The sequence below is a fragment of the Ctenocephalides felis genome, unplaced genomic scaffold, assembly GCF_003426905.1.
Source record: "Ctenocephalides felis isolate EL2017-DRISC unplaced genomic scaffold, ASM342690v1 CF-g0.4_SCAFFOLD_01492, whole genome shotgun sequence".
NCBI classification, from domain to species: domain Eukaryota; kingdom Metazoa; phylum Arthropoda; class Insecta; order Siphonaptera; family Pulicidae; genus Ctenocephalides; species Ctenocephalides felis.
Window position 1 is genome coordinate 9258262 of NW_020537646.1, and position 19839 is coordinate 9278100.

At 30.4% G+C, this 19839-nt stretch overlaps 1 protein-coding gene and 1 pseudogene across 1 annotated transcript; one reads left to right on the forward strand and one right to left on the reverse strand.

Annotated features, from left to right (window-relative positions):
- Positions 1 to 1186: 1186 nt before the first annotated feature.
- On the reverse strand, positions 1187 to 4174 carry LOC113370733 (annotated as a pseudogene).
- Positions 4175 to 5108: 934 nt separating this feature from the next.
- On the forward strand, positions 5109 to 12842 carry LOC113370783 (putative vitellogenin receptor). Its single transcript, XM_026611472.1, has 29 exons — positions 5109 to 5286; positions 5372 to 5494; positions 5707 to 5858; positions 5937 to 6042; positions 6108 to 6254; positions 6390 to 6665; positions 6730 to 6929; positions 6999 to 7186; positions 7253 to 7454; positions 7521 to 7680; positions 7749 to 7904; positions 7980 to 8120; positions 8184 to 8300; positions 8389 to 8533; positions 8612 to 8811; positions 8879 to 9034; positions 9112 to 9420; positions 9481 to 9615; positions 9673 to 9823; positions 9904 to 9992; positions 10052 to 10280; positions 10353 to 10525; positions 10585 to 10734; positions 10813 to 10967; positions 11033 to 11091; positions 11151 to 12108; positions 12179 to 12339; positions 12480 to 12618; positions 12681 to 12842. Exons 1-29 carry the CDS (start codon positions 5109 to 5111, stop codon positions 12768 to 12770), a joined length of 5445 nt encoding a protein of 1814 aa, XP_026467257.1. The 3' UTR covers positions 12771 to 12842.
- Positions 12843 to 19839: the final 6997 nt, after the last annotated feature.

The window sequence follows — 19839 nt, forward strand, 5'->3', positions numbered from 1 at the left end:
ACTGCAATCGCGTCGAGTTTCGGTGTTTTAGTCGCTGGAAACGGATTTATTCAATGAAGGCATTGCCGAATTATACACGAATAATCGGCTCATGATGAAGCAGATTTGACCACTCTCAGAATTAACGAGCTTGAACGGCAGAAGCGCATTGTAATTATTCAGGAAATCAAAAATAGCACGGCGGCCGCGATCGCCGATTATTTGGAGACGACGAACCGTTCGACGTGTCCAGTTCCATAGAGGCGATTTCTATGGAGGACATCAGGGAATGCACAAGCTCGACGCATTTGTTTTCTGATGTCGAAGGAGGCTCTACTGAAAAATTTCCGGATATCAATGATGCAACCGAAATTCTTTGTTAATTTTTTGACAGTAACCTTTCTTTTTAGTTTTTAATAAATCAACAGTTTGTGATAAATAACTGTGTTTATTGGCATGCTTTAGATCGATACAATAATTATAATTTCTATTAATGTTTAAACGTGATTTGTTTGTCGTGCTCGTTTGAGTAAACATTTTTCAATCTAATTACGAATAAACATGATATCAAAATTCTTCATTAATTTGTGGCTCTAGATTTAGATATTTTTTGCGCTTATTCTATATTTGTCAATATTTCTAGTCAAATATAATATAATTTTACAATGAGTCTATAAATAATTTGGTTCTCTTCTATTATTAGTGATTATTTATGTTAAATGTGCATTTAACATTTGCAATACTAACATAGGAAATGCTATACCATATCTACTATTGCATAAATGAAGGATATCTAAATGAAAATTGAAATTTTAGGCTACAGAATTAGATGCATTACTCTGGACACTTGTTCTGTCTAATTACAACTAGTATGCCGGAATCGTCACCTAAAATTGTCCCTATTATTTCGAAGTATAAAAATTTAACTGATTTCTGTCATAGAATTGATAGGACATATTTCCTAGAAAGGTTCTACATAATAAATAAGATAAGACCAATGTAAGTAAAGAAGAAATATAATATTACATGTCATTTACTGAATAACTATAGTATTTAGATAGTAGTTTTATGAATTATATAATATAGTCTATTGTTATAATAGTTTTATGAATAAAATTTATCTTTGCATAATAGTTTTATTCTATTTAAATAAATGAATATATCTTTCTATTTTTTTTTTTGATAAATAACATAGGAATAATAAAAATTAATATGAATGGTAGTCCATAGATTCTCGCAATCCTAAGCAGTCGACTTCGTCTATTTTTAAGGAGTTTGTTTTTATTTATATATCTTCTTCGAGTTGAATTTGAGCCCTCAGTAAGTAGCGAAGCGATGCTTGCGACTCCAGAAGCATATTCTGTGATAAAAACTATTTATTAACTTGGATTTATAGGCAGTCGATGACAATATTTAAATAATTACAGTGATTGAATATGTGAACACATTGTAACTTTTGCTTGTTGCTCATGATGTTAGCAAAATACACAAATTACTGAGAAAATAAAACCTAATTTTAGTTATTTAACTTATTTGTTTTATGTTATTAGGACATTAATTTTTTTTATTTTTACCTGGAGTTTATGAGTATTCTCTTTAAGCTGTCGAACCTCATACATTAATTTAGCGTCTACTGGATCCTTACAAAATTCTATACCAGGTCTTTGGGCACGATTTCCCAATCTAATTGAATTATTAGTATTGTTTTAGTTCTAATTTTAAATAAATATTTAAGTAGAAAATATCATTTTACATGATACTGACTTCAATATTATATAAAATGCTATTCGCTAATTTCAATTTCAATTCTTGAAATGTATTACCTTGTATGTGCCAGTGCCAGGAAGGATTCCTTTTCATAGAGCGCTTTTTCTAAACCAGTAATATTCAGGGTCATTTCGTTCGCTTGCCGTTGCGTCTGAAAAAAAAATAATATACTTCTGATTTTACAATTATTTGTGATTGCGCATACCTCGGCATGTTTAACTTCCATTTTAGTTTTTGATTCCCTAATTTCTGATATACGTATTCGAAACGCTTCATTTACCCGATTATATTGCTCCATTAGATCGGTCGTTACCTAATGTAAAAAATATTTATTTATTTATTTTTATCATTTATTTTTAGTCATTCGATGAGATAATTATAGCTACAACATTATTATTACTACAACTAATTATCTTATGCAGTATTTTTATCAAAGTCATAGGTCATAGCTGATATTAATTATCTTAATAGTATTGTTTAACATTAAAATTGCCTGTTTAAGTAGTGTATCCACGTAGGACCTCATTATTCTTCCGCTGTTTATTTCCTTTGCACCACGATCTATATTCTTGCAGGTGTAGTCTACGTATTCTTCATATGTTATTGTTCTAGAAAATAATATGTAAAAGGTGGTATATATATATATATATATATATATATATATTATATTATATTATATTTTCAACAGCGCTCAGAACTACATTTTCTACGAGTTATTTGCTATAGTAACAGATATTTTCATCTTATCGCTGCTGTATGTTTTTAAGCGAAATTTACTTGATTTTTTTATTGGATTTCAAGTGGAAATTTGCTATTATACTGCTCGATATCAATCTGGCCAAATGTTTGGATCGACCCTAGACTAGTTTGTCTTAGCCGACGTTTTCTACCGTTACACGACTAACGATAATTATTTATTATATTAGTAATATTAGTTAACCTACGCAGGATTCAAGGGCTGAGTCCCTTCGTAAATCGAGAGGGCCATGCTGTTGTTATTAAGACTTTTGTTGTATTGGTCGATTCTTAATGCCGCTGTCTTGTCCTCGTGGTCACGGTCTAAAAAGTACACAGTGGAACGAAGCCGTCGAATCTGTTCATTTGCCTAACACATGATATTTAATTATTACTTACTTACTAACATACAGAATGTAAAAAGTACGTATAAAAATGTATTAAAATAATAATGAATGGCAGGAGATTCAGATAATATATTGAAGATCCATAATAAAATTTTGAAAAAATTTAAAACGTTTAGTGGTAATATGATAGATTATCATAGTACCTCCTCCATGGTGCGTTGGAGTAAACACTGAGCACCTTGAATTACTTCAATTCTTTTCTTAGCTCTCTTTCGACGTCGTCTTGGCAAAGATCAATTCCTAAACGACCTTCTCTAAAAGGAAAATATACAGTTTCATTATAGAACAAAAATACTCAAAACCGCCGTATATGAAGCGACAACTTTTTAAATATTAACGTGAGAATTGTTACTTGTGAATTATTCAATAACAAAATGATTCATCGGTATATTATTACCTTAGAATAATGCACTTTCGACATTGTTTGAGAGCAGTTTCGGAAAGGGCATTTAGAGCTTGAATTAAGCGATTCCTGTAAGTGGTCAGAGCTTCGATTTCGATCATACATTCCTTGCGTTCGCGTTCGACTTCTTTCTTGAAAAATTCGATGTCCTTAATTTTTTCACTTATTCGGTGATCTACTTCCTTCTTGTTTCGTTCACTGGATTCGGTCGTTTCATCTCGAATTCGATCTGATTCACTTTTAATGAAATTAAATTATTGTACATCAATTGATTTTTTTACCTTAAGCTATTATTAATAATATATAACGATAAATAAAATTACTATGTGGTTAAATATCTTAGTTCGTATTTAGTCTATTAGAACTTGCTTATGAATGAATAAATATAGATTTTTTGCCATCGTTTGCGAAAGTGTTAAATATAGGCTCTAGGGATACCTCAAGGGATTTAAATTTTAATTAATATAATTACCTTAAAACTCTGTCGGCCAATTGTTGTTGGTCCTCCGTTCGTCGATATTTCTGCCTTACGTCAAAATACCAGTCATCTAAAGTGTACTTCGCCGGTGGTGGAGGTATTGCCTCTAAATTTTCATTCGCAAGTCCCAAAAATGCATATTTAAGAAATACAAAAAATATAGGTTTTTAATTTATATATAAAAATGGATTTTGATATTTGTATATTTTATTAATCGTTAGGCTCGGTAGTGTTTTGTTCTGACCTAAAAATTTATACATCCTCCTTGGTATCCATGGATGCAAAATAAACACTCAAAATCAATTATTCACAATAATATCTAGAGGTTTATGATCAGCAATGATAGATATGAAGTTTCTATTTTCTCTAGAAAATCTAATTTGCTTTTATGTTTTATAAAGCCTTATAAAGTTTTATTTTTTTTTAAATTTTCAAAAGTATTTATTATTTTTTGGTAGAAAGTATTTGTATGTTTTTTATTATATATTTAATATGTTTAGTAAACAAGTATGTACTGAAATCGATGTGTGTATTATTATTCTACAACTATTTTTTTATAAAAACACAAAAATTGTTTGTGCTAATAATGCATAATATATATTCTCAATCAGACCTAAAAAGCCAGATTTTATACTTTAGAGTAAGCATCAAAGAGCACCCACATATAAGTACATACATACTGAAAAATATACAACCGATATTGCAAAATTCAAATTATTTGTCAAATATTGAAAAGTGAAGTTGCCGAAAAACTGCAGAATAAAATTAGTTTTATTTAAGTGGAATACTAAAGTAACAATATTTTTTTCTAAATACAATTCAAGTCCCCAGAAAAAAGATGGAAATATTACTATATTCAATATCAATATCTGAATAACAGGCCGCAAATTTTTGCTTATGTGAACGGAACTATTTCCACCCGTCAGAAATGGTGAGATCATGGAAAAGGTAAATTAAATGGAAAGATCGAAACTATAAAGGCATACTTTAATATGCTTTAATATATAAATTGAGAGACAATAATTGAAAAATTCATATTTTATTATTTAAAAAATAAACTAGACATTATAATGAACAATAAAGAGATTGCGAAATGTGATCATACAATTTCTAGAACTTTCGCTTTATGCTGCAATAATTTATTTATCTATGGTTTACTCATTCGGCACAAACTTGCCATCCATGTCAACTTATTCTATCAATTTCTCGTGTTGCGCAATCGTTGTTTAGATTCAAACTATACGGTATCCTATAAAAGGGCCAAAATTCCTGTATTTGCCTTCATTTTCCGAGTCGGGTTCGAGGGCTAAGGACGTTAAATAGTGGCAATGCGGTCAGTATGCCTAGTATTTCTGATATTTATTGTACAACATGTTTGTCCGCGCTCCGGATTGTGTTCGATCATAAAGAATGCCTGACATCAGAATACACGTGTGGAGATGGCGAATGTATTTCCAAGACTAGAATATGTGATGGCATTAAAGATTGCAAAGACGACTCAGATGAACATCATTGTGGTGAGTTTGAAATTTATTAATTTCAGATAAAATATGAATCTGGGCTTTTCTTTGACGATACATTTTAATCGTACGATTGTTCTAGAAATGTATCGTTGTGAAGAACCGGATTGGTACCGTTGTGCAGATGGTGAATGCATTTCATCTAGCTTTAGATGTGATAAGTCAATGGACTGCCCTTCAGGATCCGATGAACAGAATTGTGAAGGTACTTTTTCATAAGTATTTTAAATATTTTTTATCAAAATGAGATTATTCTAATCATAGATTTTTATTGAGAATAATAAGTTTGCAGAACATCAAAAGATATAACTTATGTTATCAAATTATTCACTTCAATATTTGAACTCGATAAATAGTAAAATAATGGCAGAAGTCAAATGTTACAATTGTAATTGTTAAATTTACATCTAATTTCAGATTTTGTTTACACACCACCCTCAACTAATCATTCATGTGAACACAATGAATGGATGTGTGCTGATAGAATGTGTATACCTCTCGAGTTTGTGTGCAATGGAGATTTTGATTGCATGGATAAATCTGATGAAGACATGGGGTGCAAGGATCAGGTATAATGCAAAGTTTCAGTTACTCTAAATTTTAAGGTTCACTAAATGAAAAATTTGTTTTACATTTTACATTTTCAGCATGCATGTGATGGATTTCGCTGTCGCAATGGACATTGCATAAGTGAAGATTGGGTTTGTGATGGCGCAATTGATTGTGCAGATGGTTCTGATGAAATAGATTGTGGTATGTTTTGTTAAAATAAAAATCTTGATAATATCAGATCAAATATCTGACAAATTGCATTGCAGATTCTAGACCTGTTACTTTTATGTGTATCTTGGAAAAAGACCACTACCCATGCCGTGATAATTCAAGTTGCATCCCAATAAATAAAGTCTGTGATAATATACCACATTGCAAAGATAAATCTGATGAAGGGGTTGGGTGCCAACAAGGTGATTTATAAAACACTTAACAATTCTTTCCTATGTTAAATAAATGAATTAATATATATTTACATATATATATATATATATATATGTATGTATGTATGTATGTATGTATATGTAAATTACTCTTACCATTTCTAGATTGCACTAGTCTATCGTGTGCCAAACACTGTGTAAAGACTCCAGAAGGCCCTCGATGTGTTTGCCCCTCTGGTTTCCATAATCCCTTAAACAGTGACTTTTCTCACATGCACAAGAATTGGCAATACAATAACAATGATAACTGCACTGACATAAACGAATGTGCTATTCATGGAATGTGCAGTCAAAGATGTGAAAATACTATTGGTTCTTACAAATGTTTGTGCGATATGAAATATACACTTTCAAGCGATAAAAAAAGCTGTAAAGTTAATGGTGAGTATATGTACATCATGCATTCATCAAACTATTTTGACTTACACTTGCTTCATATATTCAGGTGGAGAAGCCTTGCTGCTGTTCAGTTCCAGATCAAATATAAGAGGTTTATATTTAGAATCAAAAATTCTTTTCCAAGTAATCAAAAATCAAAGACAAATAATAGGTGTGGAGTATGATGGTAATCATGTGTATTGGACTGATGTTCATCTTGGAACTGAATCAATTTTACGTTCTCTAGAAGATGGCAGTCAAATGGAGGTAAAATTTGAATAACTTCAAATTTATTGCTACATACAAAAATTATAATAATTTTTGTTTAAATTCAAGGTTCTTTTAACATCTGGTTTGTCAGCACCAGAAGACTTAGCATTAGATTGGCTTACTGGAAATATTTATTTTACTGATGCTGAATTAATGCATATTGGCGTTTGTTCCAATGATGGCAAACATTGTACAATTATAGTAAATGAAAACATACACAAGCCTAGAGCAATAGCATTATATCCTGGACGAGGGTGGGTATTAATTTACTATATTAAAATAAACCATTTTTGTTTCATACTAAAATAAAACATGTTTAGTCAAATGTTCTGGTCTGACTGGGGTGATAATCCACAAATTGCCACATCTTCCATGGACGGTTCTTCACCTAAACTGTTTGTAAGCACCAATTTGCATTGGCCAAATGGTATATCAATTGATATTCCAAATAAGAGACTATACTGGGTGGATGCAAAACTGCAAACGATTGAATCCATTAATTTAGATGGAACTGATCGTCGGGTAAGCCTTAACTTTACAATATGAAGTTCGATAAATAGCTGTATATTAATCTAATCTTTTTTACAGATTGTACTTAAAGGTGTCACCAAACACCCATATGCTATTGCTATATTTGAAGATCAAATATACTGGAGTGATTGGGATTCGAAAAGTATACAATCATGCAATAAATTCACATGCAAAAACCGTGTTACAGTGGCTAAAGAATCCAAAGAATATATTTATGGTTTGTATGAAATTGACTAAAAATCAATTCAGTAATTATTTAATTACATAATTCTTAATGTATTCCAGGAATTCACATTTACCACAGCGCCCTGCAGCCCAAACATGATCATCCATGTATGAAATCGTCTTGCAGTCATTTGTGTTTAATAAAAAGTGCACATGAATACTCCTGTGCTTGTCCAGAAGGTAAAGAATTGTCAGCTGACAAAACATCTTGCAGAGGTAAGCTTTAATTAAAAACCTCATTTTTTACTAAATTTTACTTTATTTTTTTTTTTAAAACATTTTTTACATTAGAAACTCAAAGACAAAGTGAATTAATTATTGGAGCTGGAAATTTAATGGTTGGTTTGATGCATCAGAAATTAGGACGACATGAATTACATGGTGTTCCAATGAAAATTAATATGGATGTCTTAACATATAATAGCTTAAATGGTAATTTATTTTTATGGAATTATGCATTATTCATGTTTTTTTTTTAAATATTTTTCTGTTCAGGTGAAATAATTGTGGCTGATAACAATAAAAAATTCATATACACTGTGGACATGTATACTACCAAATCATCTCGTCTCACTGATATTAAATCTGGTGAAGTGGAAGCCATGCATTTCGGTAAAAAAATTATTGCATATATATAATTTATATATATATATATATATATATATATATATGATTTAATAAAAATTTATTTACATTACAGATAATCTTGCAAACAACTTATTTTGGATTGATAGTGTTCAGCAAACGATTGAAGTACTTCATCTTGATACTGGCGTTAAAGGATTTATTTTACATGGTTTAGGAGATCAAGTACCAGTTGGATTTGCTATTGTTCCATCTCATGGGTTATTAAATTTGGAATTTAATAAAAAAAAATTGAATTTTACTAACACCTTTTAATACAATCATACATTTTTATGCAGGATTATGTTTGTTGCTTTTCGATCACACGATCATACCCATATTGATCGTATGCTACTGGATGGAAGTGGAATCCGAACCCATGTTGTGGAAGATGGTTTAGGTAGATGGGGAAAAATTTCTATGGTGTATGATCATGATCTACAACGCGTTTTCTGGGCTGTCGAAGAAACTGGCAGAATTGAAAGCTCTTCAGTTGATGGTAGGTTAATGTCCTAACTCATTTTTGCAATAATAAAACTGCTCTAACATGTACTTTAATACCTCAGGTGATGACAGACATGGCTTCAGACATACGAAAGATAAACCCATAGCAATTGCAATTTTGGGAAATGATCTATTTTGGACAACAGCAGGCAATAGACGTTTATATTGGGCAGATAAACATAATCTTGGTAATGGATTCAACAAAAAACTAACTATAGGTAATGTTTAACAAAATATTATCAATACTCACAATATGAACTTGCCAATGTTACTTGAAATGTTCTCAATTCTTTAGATATTGAGCGTAACTTGAAATCTGTACCTCTGACCGCTATAACACCACGCACCATTTCAAATCATTTGTGTATTCATGAAAATGGAGGATGCTCTCATATTTGTATTCCGATGATGCAAGGAAAGATTAGTTGTCATTGTCCAGTTGGATTATCTCTAGTGCCTCCTTACAATATGAGCTGTGAAACAATTATTCACTGTACTGGAGAACAATTCAGGTGTTCAGATACAAACAAATGTATACCTATGATTTTACGATGCAATGGAAATAAAGACTGTGATTTTGGAGAAGATGAATCTGATTGTGAACGTAAGTCAGAAATAATATACACCTATCAAAATTTACATGTTCATATTATTTCATAATCAGGTTACAAAGATCGCCAGTCCTGCGCTGTAAATGAATTTCAATGTAATGATGGTATTTGTATTGAGTATCACTACAAATGCGATAAACATTTTGATTGTCCAGACAAATCAGATGAAGAAAATTGTGAAAACTATGGTGAGTTTAAATAATTTCTTTGAAATATTTAAGATAACTATTTCACTATTATTTTAGTATCTTCTTCAAAATGTACACACGCACAATTTGAATGTGCAAATGGGCAATGTATTGATAACCGATTATTATGTGATGTCTTACCGGATTGCTTAGATGGCAGCGATGAAAAAATGTGTGATCATGTCACATGTGAATCTAACATGTTCCAGTATGTCTAATTATAGAAACTTCTCATATTCTTGTACCCATGTTATGATATGATCGTTATTTAATATAAACTTGTTCCAGATGTCAATCTGGTTCCTGCATACCATCATCATGGGAATGTGATGGAGAAATTGATTGCACAGATGCTTCTGATGAACATACCTTCTGTGGTAGATAATAACTTATCATAATAATATAAACTTTCATTGCATATAAATATAAATTCCAGAGCCAAACACATGCAAAGACAATCAATTTACTTGTACTAATGGAAAATGTATTGATATGGATTTAAAATGTGATCATGAGGATGACTGTGGAGATTCAAGTGATGAAATAAGATGCCCTTCTAAAGAAAAGGAATCAACAACAGAAACTGATTTTATTGACCTTATTACATGTGAACCTACTCAATACACTTGTGAAGAAAGTGGGGCCTGTTTGCCAGAAATAGCAAGGTACACATATATTATACAATACTCGCACTAAATCTAAATATATACTAACATAATTTTTCAACTTACTTGCAGATGCAATGGTACTGCTGAATGCAAATATGGTGAAGATGAACGAGAATGTACGAACTGTCAACTTGATGAGTTTACTTGCAATTCAGGTCAATGCATACAACGCAAATGGGTTTGTGACAAAACACGGGATTGCAATGATGGTTCTGATGAAACAAGTGAAAGTTGTTCTGCGGGTATTTTGTTGATACATTATTTTATATTATTTATGAAATTAATGATTGTAAATTTTCAGTTACAACAGTGCAACCGGTGCATTCTCAATTTCTTCCTGTGTGTGATGAAGACAGCTTTCGATGCAAGTCTGGTGGATGTGTTGATTTCTTATTTGTTTGCAATGGTATTCCAGATTGTTTTGATGGATCTGATGAAAATGGTGCTTGCAGTAAGTTTGATTTATTTCATAACTAATTCACTTCATAGTTTTAAATTTATTCATTTAAATATTCATCTAATCACTTAGATACATCATGTGATGCAATTAAATGCAAACATAAATGCAGTCCAACTCCTAATGGTCCCCAATGTTCTTGCCATGAAGGATATCACTTAGCAGGTGATCATTTATCATGTACTGATATCAATGAGTGCAAAGCGGAATTGCAACAATGTGGACAAGTATGTAAATGCTTCTTTCTCTTATCTTTCTTGGGCCTGTGTCTAATTTTATCCTCAATTTACAGATTTGCACAAACTCCGCAGGTTCTTTCCATTGCTCATGTTATCCAGAATTTATGCTAAGGTAATTAATCAATAAGTTTTATTAATTCTACTTGACTAACTTCATTGACTTTTATCTAGATCTGATAAAAGGAGCTGCAAAGCTACTGGAGATCAAATGTCCATCTTATATTCCACATCTAATCAAATTAGAGAACTAACATTATCTCCACCTTCTGTTAAAATACTATTCAATCGCAATATACCAAAAATTCTAAGTCTGGATGTTTCAAAGCACACAAGTACTCTATACTTCTCCTTGCATCTCATTAGTCAAATATACAGATTGGATATTAAGAGTGGTGATGTCCAATATATTATGAATATTGGAAAACCAATGAAACTTGCTGTTGACTGGATAACTCAAAATATTTACTTTATCAGCGAGGACGATTTACATAAAACACTGCGAGTTTGCCACATAGAGAATGCTGCATGTGCAATTCTAATGAAGTTTGATAAAAATATAGCTGTACCAGAATTAGTTGTGGATCCCATTAGCAAATACATTTTCTACACAGTAACCCACTGGTGGGTGTACGATAATCCTATAACAATCCTATACAGGGCAAATCTGGATGGCAGCCATGTCATAGAACTACGTAATGAGAAATTAAACTTAATAAGTGGAATTGGTATCGATCATCATCAAAAAACAGTGTACTACTGTGATAAACACAAAAACACAATTGAATCAGTATCATACAATGGCTCTGATCATAGGATTCTTGTAAAAGAACAAAAGCTGCTCACTGCTCCAAATGGTTTAGATGTTTTTGAAAACTATGCTTATACTTTAGTGTATGGATCCACACGGATGATAAAATGCCGTCTGTTTGGAAACTATGCTTGCACAGTTATTGATGCTTATATTTCCAATGCTGATTCCTTCAAAATTAGTCAATACTCTAAACAACTCCTACATGAAAACGCTTGTGAAAATTCAAATTGTATGTATTTGTGTGTTCCTGCTGACTCTGGCCCTAAATGTATTTGCAAAAATGGTCTTATGATAGCACCAGGTAGCTCCTGTGTTGATGTAAGTATATTTAAAATGAGCTGTTATAATTTTATTCAACTTACTTAAAATATGAACTCATATTTTCTAGGATATGGATGATCATCCTCAATTTGGCACTATGGCATCAAATGAACAATCCACAAGTGTTGCAGTTCCTATATTTCTATCCCTTCTTTTATTTGGTGCTGTTGCAGGAAGCATTTTTTATCTTTATAAGAAAAAACAAGAAAATCGTGGATCGATATTTAGGTAAGTATATGTTATGTATATGTATATGTATATGTATATATATGTGTATATATATATATATATATATATATATATTTATATGTTATAAAACACACGATTAATGTGCACTGATTAACATATTCACTTTCAATTTTTTTTAGAGGCATACGTTTTATAACTCCTGCTTATGGGCAACAAGGCAAATTAGGGGAACGATCACCAGCCATGATACAAGTTTTAAGAAACTTACAACCAGGAAAGTTGTCTGGTTTTCAAGATAATCAAGAACCTAAATTTAAGGTAAGTGTTATAGTTGTGGTTGAATCACTACTATAATGATGTTAAAATATGTTTATTTATAGCAACAATATCCTGATCTAAATGCTGACTCTGACTCAGATATAGAGGCTGAAAAACATCATGATAATGATACTGCAAAACTCATATATTGATTATTGTGATATTTAACTTTTAAATAAGATCGTAAGCCTATCTTATTTGTCTTTGTAATAGGAACTATTAATAAAGTGTTAAATGTTAAAAAAAAAGCTGTTTGTCCTTATTATATAACTTTTGATATTATAACATCTTATAATATATATTAATATGTTTACATATAACCTATTCATATAATATATATATATATATATATATATATATATATATATATATATATATATATGATGAGTTATTTAGAATCGGGCAGTAACACCAAGTAAAAAAACTAAAGTAGTTTTGAAATACTTTATTTATCCATACGTATTTTCGGTCTTCATCGAGACCGTCATTCAGTGGAAAAAGAATTAATTATACAAAAATACACTACACTATTACACTGTGATAAACCAAGCTATTAATAACTGGAACATTTAAACTAATTATTTTTTTTGACAATTTTTTGATCACATTATAATGTGTACAAATTGGCTAACGTCTAAATACTGAATGAAATTGATTGAATTGATTTCATTCAGTATTTAGACGTTAGCCAATTTGTACAGACTATAATGTAACCAAAAAATTTTCAAAAAAATAATTAGTTTAAATGTTCCAGTTATTAATAGCTTATAAATATATATATATATATATAACTATAGTTATTTAACTAGTTGACGAAACCCCGATAACCGTTTCGTTTCGTTGACGGCAAAACCGTCAACGACCCACCTCTAATATACATATATATACATATACATATATATATATATATACATATATATATATATATATATACAGTGCTGGATTACCCCATAGGCCCGTGAGGCCCGGGCCTAGGGCGGCACAATTTGGGGGGCGGCAAATTTTTCCGATTTTTTTTTTGTCACGGCAATTTATTTTAAAAATAGAATGTTATTCGTTTTCTAATCAAACTTATTCAAGGGCGCCTTATTAATATTTTTAGTGATGTATCATGTTTAAAATAAAAATTATCAAATTAATAAGCTTTTTTGTGAGAAATAAAATAAAATAAAACTAGTGGGGTGTATGGCATTGTGCCTTAAGGCAAATTGCTGGAACTTCTCGTACCGTAACGAAATGTTCGAAGAATATTAAATGTTTTCAAATAGATTATTACAAATAAATACTGTAACATTGTCTAATATTTATAAGAATTATATAAACTGAATTGTAAAGTTGAAACTATTTTATAAAGTATATAAGTGAGTTTTAAAACTTTAGTCAGAATCAAGAATAAAATCTGAATCATTTTCGATATACAAAAAAAATGTTTTGAAAAAAAATTGAAACAGATTTTTTTTTCCAAAATCAATTATTTTGTTAAAACAAGCAGAAAGTTTTTTTGAATCATTTAAATCGGACGCTGGACGCAAAGGTAGGCACAGCGGTTTCGGAGATACAAACCTAAATGTTAAAAAATTGCAGTTTTTAAGAGAACTAAGCGTGCGATTTAGATGATTCAAAGAACTTTCTGCTTGTTTCAACAAAATAATTGCCTTTGTAATTGCACTGTTCCAATTTTGTGAAAAAAACTATTGAAAAATGTGAAAATGCCGCCAAGCTAAGCACAGTATAAGTGAAAATATCGCACAGAATTATTTACAAATGCGTTTAGACTGTGCGGGAGCTCTTTTTTCAACTTTGTGCAAATTTAGGCAACTATTTTTTTGAAATTGAATTAGAAAAGAAACGACGATTGTTAATGTCCTGCAGATAAATTGATTTATGATTTATATTTGATTTGCTCAGATATAACAAGATATAACAAAAAAATAAAGAAAGTTACTGTATCTGTAACAATATATTTGAAAACCGTTTAAAATTTCTCGAATATTCCATTACGGTACGGAAAGTTCCAGCAATATGCCTTAAGGCACGATGCCATACACCACTAGTTTTATTTTACAATTATATATAAAAACGCACAAATTAATAAGACGCAAATACAAATAAAAACGTATTTAATACAAATAATACTTCACAAGCAAATCAAATATATGAATCAAACAGAACTAGATGCAAATATTAGCAGTAATAATTTCGACCATCTCGCCACGAAGGTTGAATTATGACTGATTGTGAGGTACAATAAACATTTCGTATTGCACCCTCTATGGTTCCGAACCCGAAACTATTCAATTAGATAACAATTTTTGAATTTTAGTATCATCTGGTAACAATTCATAGTTTTGTCCCTTTCTGACCCCAATAAAAGAGGTGCGTAATAACAACTAAAATCATTCTGTATTTGGACCTCTCGGTGGACACTACAGTCAGTGGTAAGTCTTTTAAAAAATATTTATGTATTATGTAATCATTTCGTGCATTCAGTTTCAAATACGTGTCATGGAACTTGTATTTAGGTTGATTCGATTTGAGTTGATCTTCTGGTGAATTATAATTATAAGAATGTAAATAAATTGAAGTAAAAATTCGTCTCTTTAATATTAAACGATTTGCGTTACATTTTCTAATTCAATATATTTGTGCTGAAGTGTCGCCTTAGTGTTTATTGTTGTGAAAATCTTTAATTTTAGCCTTTGAGTTAACATAAATAATTTAATGCAATCTTTAGATTATCAAATTTAAATATAATTAAATAATATTAAATTTTAATATAAATATAAAATGTTTAATATAAAATATTTACGATTAACTACATTTGTTTTGTTTCAGATTTCATACAGTGTTTTGCGCAGTGGCGGATTGCTTTAGGGATTTATTGTGCATGAATTTTTTTTTATTCAATCACATTTACAATTTTTAATTATTTTTTATAATTTTGTTAAATTATTATGAGTTATTTGCGTCCACATTTTAATTTTTTTTTGTTCGTGCAAGGACTTGTTCGTAATTTTAATATCGTTTAAAACGATTTCCGCGTTTAAATGTGTTCCTGTCGCCTACCCCCCACGGCAGGTTCTAGTAATTCGCGTTTCGTTAATAACTTTTTTTTTTCATTCGGTGTATGGGTCCTTGCGATGTTTTTCCCAGAAGCAACGCAACCCCATACACTTTAATTTATAATTAGTATTATTTATACTATGTTTATTTTTTTGGAATTATTTTATTAGTAGCATGGATGTAAATAACTCGTCTAAAAATCTAAAAACTTTGTTAAATAAATTACTTGTTTTTATTTTGACTGATTTTTCTACTGTAATGCAATGAACATATTTTAATTAAATATTTTAAATTTTTTGTGATTGCACAATAAGTCTCCTGAACGGAAAAATGTTGAAGACGTACTGTTTGAATTTAAAGAAAAGTATGATGGTACAAAACTCTAAATTATGTAAAAAAATAACAAAATTAACATTTTAGTGTAAATGGGCCTCAACTAAAGATACCAGGAGGTTGAATACTACAACAACGAACAGGAGAAGATTTGTACCTATATGATGTACCAGAGCACTGGAATGATTACAAGCAGGCTGCCACATATAGTATTTATGATTCATCATCTATTCCATGTTCTCAAGTCACTTTTCATTTCAGGCATGCAGAGTTAAATTACCCTTCATATTTGGGAGTGAGATGCTAAACATACCAAATAGCAATCATTGCACTCTAACAAGAGTATCCTTAACCCTTTCAGTTCACCTCAATATGGATACGTACAGGTTTTCTCGTATTCATAAGTTAATTTTAAGTAATTAGACCTTAGTTAGATATAAGTATAAAATATTTTTATTTTTGTTACCGGGGCCCCGTTTGTATGTTCGTCCCTATTTTTAGGGGCACTTGTGTTTTTTTATCTCATTTCAGATGCCTTTCCAAGAAAATTGCTTACCAAGTGAGTACCAAGAACTACTTCCACAACCCGTAGGAGAAAATTGGTCAGACTAATTGATGTACCAAGACACTAAAATTATTGGCATACTGCTAAGTAATATGTATAAATCTTTTTTCTTTATATTTTCTAAACCGCTTTTTTTATTTCAGGATTACAGAATTAATTTCTTTTCGCACCACAAAGCACCAGGACTTCTAAATAACTGCCAGGGGGATATGCATATTTAAAGGTTTTTATCCTATTATTGTTAATTTAATCTTATTATTAGTTATGAATATTTATTCTTTTATTAATATAACCGGGGCCCCGTGTATTTGTTTGCCCCTATTTTTAGGGGCATTTGTGTTTTTTTTTCCATTTCAGATGTCTTTCAAAGAAGACATTGTATTGTATGTCGTCTATATGTTTTACCAAGATATACACGAACCACCAAGAGACCACTACCGAATTAAAGGATATGTACAAGTGGGTACCAACAATTACTTCTGCAACCCATACGAATAAATGTAATGAAATTCTATGTTTACCTGTTTTTAGGTCTTGCACGAGATTTGGCAGAAAATAACATCAACTCAAAACCAACTAGCACCACTACTACCTGAACTACCGCCTACAACTGAATTGGATGATATGACATAATCGAAAGGAAAATTAACTGTGAGATAAAACTTTCTATTATTATAGTAGTATTTAGTTAATATCAGGTTAGGGGACGTTTTGACATTTAAATCTTCGGTCGTACTTTTTTTCTGGTTGTTCGCGTACTTTTATTCAGAGCTCAAAAGGGTGGCGTCGTGAAAGAACCTCTCTTATATTTTTCGCGCTTTTTTTTACATTAATTAATTAATTATCATTTGTCCTTAAACTTCATAGGCTGGGAACCTATGAAGCTTTTTTCCAGCGTTTACATGGTGGATCTGGGGGGTACATCATGTAAATGCTCTTTTTTTTATAAATTTACAATCACCGCTAAAATACTAAAGTACACATTTTATATTGATTTTTTTCTTCACCACGAGAGGTTCTTTCATTTTTAAAAACCGAAATTTTTGGGTACATTAGGTCATTTCGCGGGGGTTCTTCTTTTCGCGATATATTCGGGTCAGTTAGGTATAATTAGTATGTAAGTTAGTTTAAGTGGATTAGGGCTGCACAAATCGATACTTAGTAGTATTTACACTATATCCATTTCCATCTGAAATGTTAGAAACGTAAATATGAATAGAAGTATCTATTTCTGTGGCGACACCACATTAAAAAAAACGCGCCTGGCAACTCTACCCCATGGGTGGTGAGGAAAAGAGTTGCATCCTATTAATAATATTTAATTAATTATGTTAATTAATAAACATAAATGTGTCAATATATGTGTGTGCATCACTGATAATTAACTAATATCGAAATATCTTAAAATAAAATTTTTGCAAAATAATCTTTGCTTTTTAATATGTGGTTTATGTTATTTTTAAATTTTTTTTTTCAGAACTTCATAAAGAATTATTAGATGCTTTCAGAAAGAATATTGTCAATAATTATTAATTTTGAATTAGTTGAAAAAATACTATAATTACTACAATGCAAAGAGTTATATGGTTTTTGATAAAATATATTTTATCTCTTTGCATTGTAGTATGAATATAGTATTTTTTCAACCTCTAATTCAAAATCAATAACTATTATTCTTTTTAAAAGCATCTAATAATTCTTTAGTATATGTGAGATTTAAAACTTTCGTCAGAATTAAAAATAAAATTTGAATTAATTTCGATATACACAGAAAAAATGTTTTTGAAAAAAAAAATTTGAAAAAAAAAATTGAAACAAAATGTTTTTTTCCAAATTACTTATTTTGTTAAAATAAGTAAAAAGTTCTTTGAATCATTCAAATCGGACGCTTAGTCCTCTCAAAAACTTTTTCGCACCATTTTTTGCACATTTAGCCTGGGTATCTCCAAAACGCTGGACCTGCCTTTGCCAAAAGTTAATTACCACTTCTCCCCATCATTACAAATTGAATGTTTTCTAGATCATTCAAATTAAATGCTCCGTTCTCTCAAAAACTCGATTTCTATTTTCTGCACTCTTTGCTCCGTAACTTCGAAATTACTATAATTTACCCAACGCAAAGTTAAAAATTATATCTAAATAATTTAAAATAAATTGTTTAATTAAAAAAGTAAAATTTTGTCTATTAAAAAGGGCGCCTGAACGGATAGGGCCTAGGGCGGCAGAAAGCTTAATCCGCCACTACATATATATACATATATATATATATACATATATATATATACATATATATACATACTTATATATATATATATATATATATATATCCAATAATTGGAACAATTTTAGTGAAGAAAAATGTTTTTATTGTCAAACGTTTCGGGTCCTGATTTGACAAAAAAAAAACAGAAAAAATATGATACACCATGGTTTTTAAATGGGATGTGTTTCTAAACACATCTTTTTCTTTCCATACGTTTCGACGTAAAATTCTACGTCATCATCATCAATGTTTTTGAAATTCTTATGCAATTGGATAATATATACATGTAATATGCATATTATCCAATCATCCTTATTAATACTAACTAAAAATATACTAACAATAAAAAAATTGTTTTTAGTGGCATGCGAAGTGTTAGTTCATAACCGGCATAACCAATCATGAAAGTGAATAAAATCATCGTATGAATTTGTGTGGCCTATCATGGGCCAAACGGCTTATCGAATTTGAATACTGCGAAGTATCCAAAATGTGCACGTTGGTACACATAATCATATTTTGTCTACGGTGGTCACCCTGGTGGTCACTTGTATATAGCTAAACATCGACATGTTTGCAAGCTTTTGACAGTTCAGTTTAATTTTTTTATAGTCCGTAGGATATAAAATGTGTTAATGTGTATGATGTTGTAGTCTATTATAGTTAAGTGAATTATACGGCAGTACGATTTCTAAAACAAGTTTACAAAATGCCATCGACAAATATTGAACAAATTTTCAACATATATCTGCACAAAAAGAATTACAATCCTCATATATCAAATGTTAATAGAACACTGAGAGAAATTATCATGAATTGTAGTTTTGAATTAGTCCAGGATGATATTGAATTTGATTGGGACGATTTGAATTGGATTTTAAAAAAGATAAAGCTTTGGTTTGATAAATCTCTACATGAATATAGCATAAAGAATACATTGTATAATTCATTTATACATTATTTAAATAGTGTAATCCATGTCTTTTGGAAATATAAG

What these genes read in the sequence shown, in the direction of transcription:
- LOC113370783 (XM_026611472.1), top strand. Translation starts at nt 5,109, where the DNA reads ATGCCTAGTATTTCTGATATTTATTGTACAACATGTTTGTCCGCGCTC. An exon ending in GCATTATATCCTGGACGAGG is followed by an intron (nt 7,187 to 7,252) that starts GTGGGTATTAAT and finishes AAACATGTTTAG; the next exon opens with TCAAATGTTCTGGTCTGACT. An exon ending in TGAAAGCTCTTCAGTTGATG is followed by an intron (nt 8,812 to 8,878) that starts GTAGGTTAATGT and finishes TTAATACCTCAG; the next exon opens with GTGATGACAGACATGGCTTC.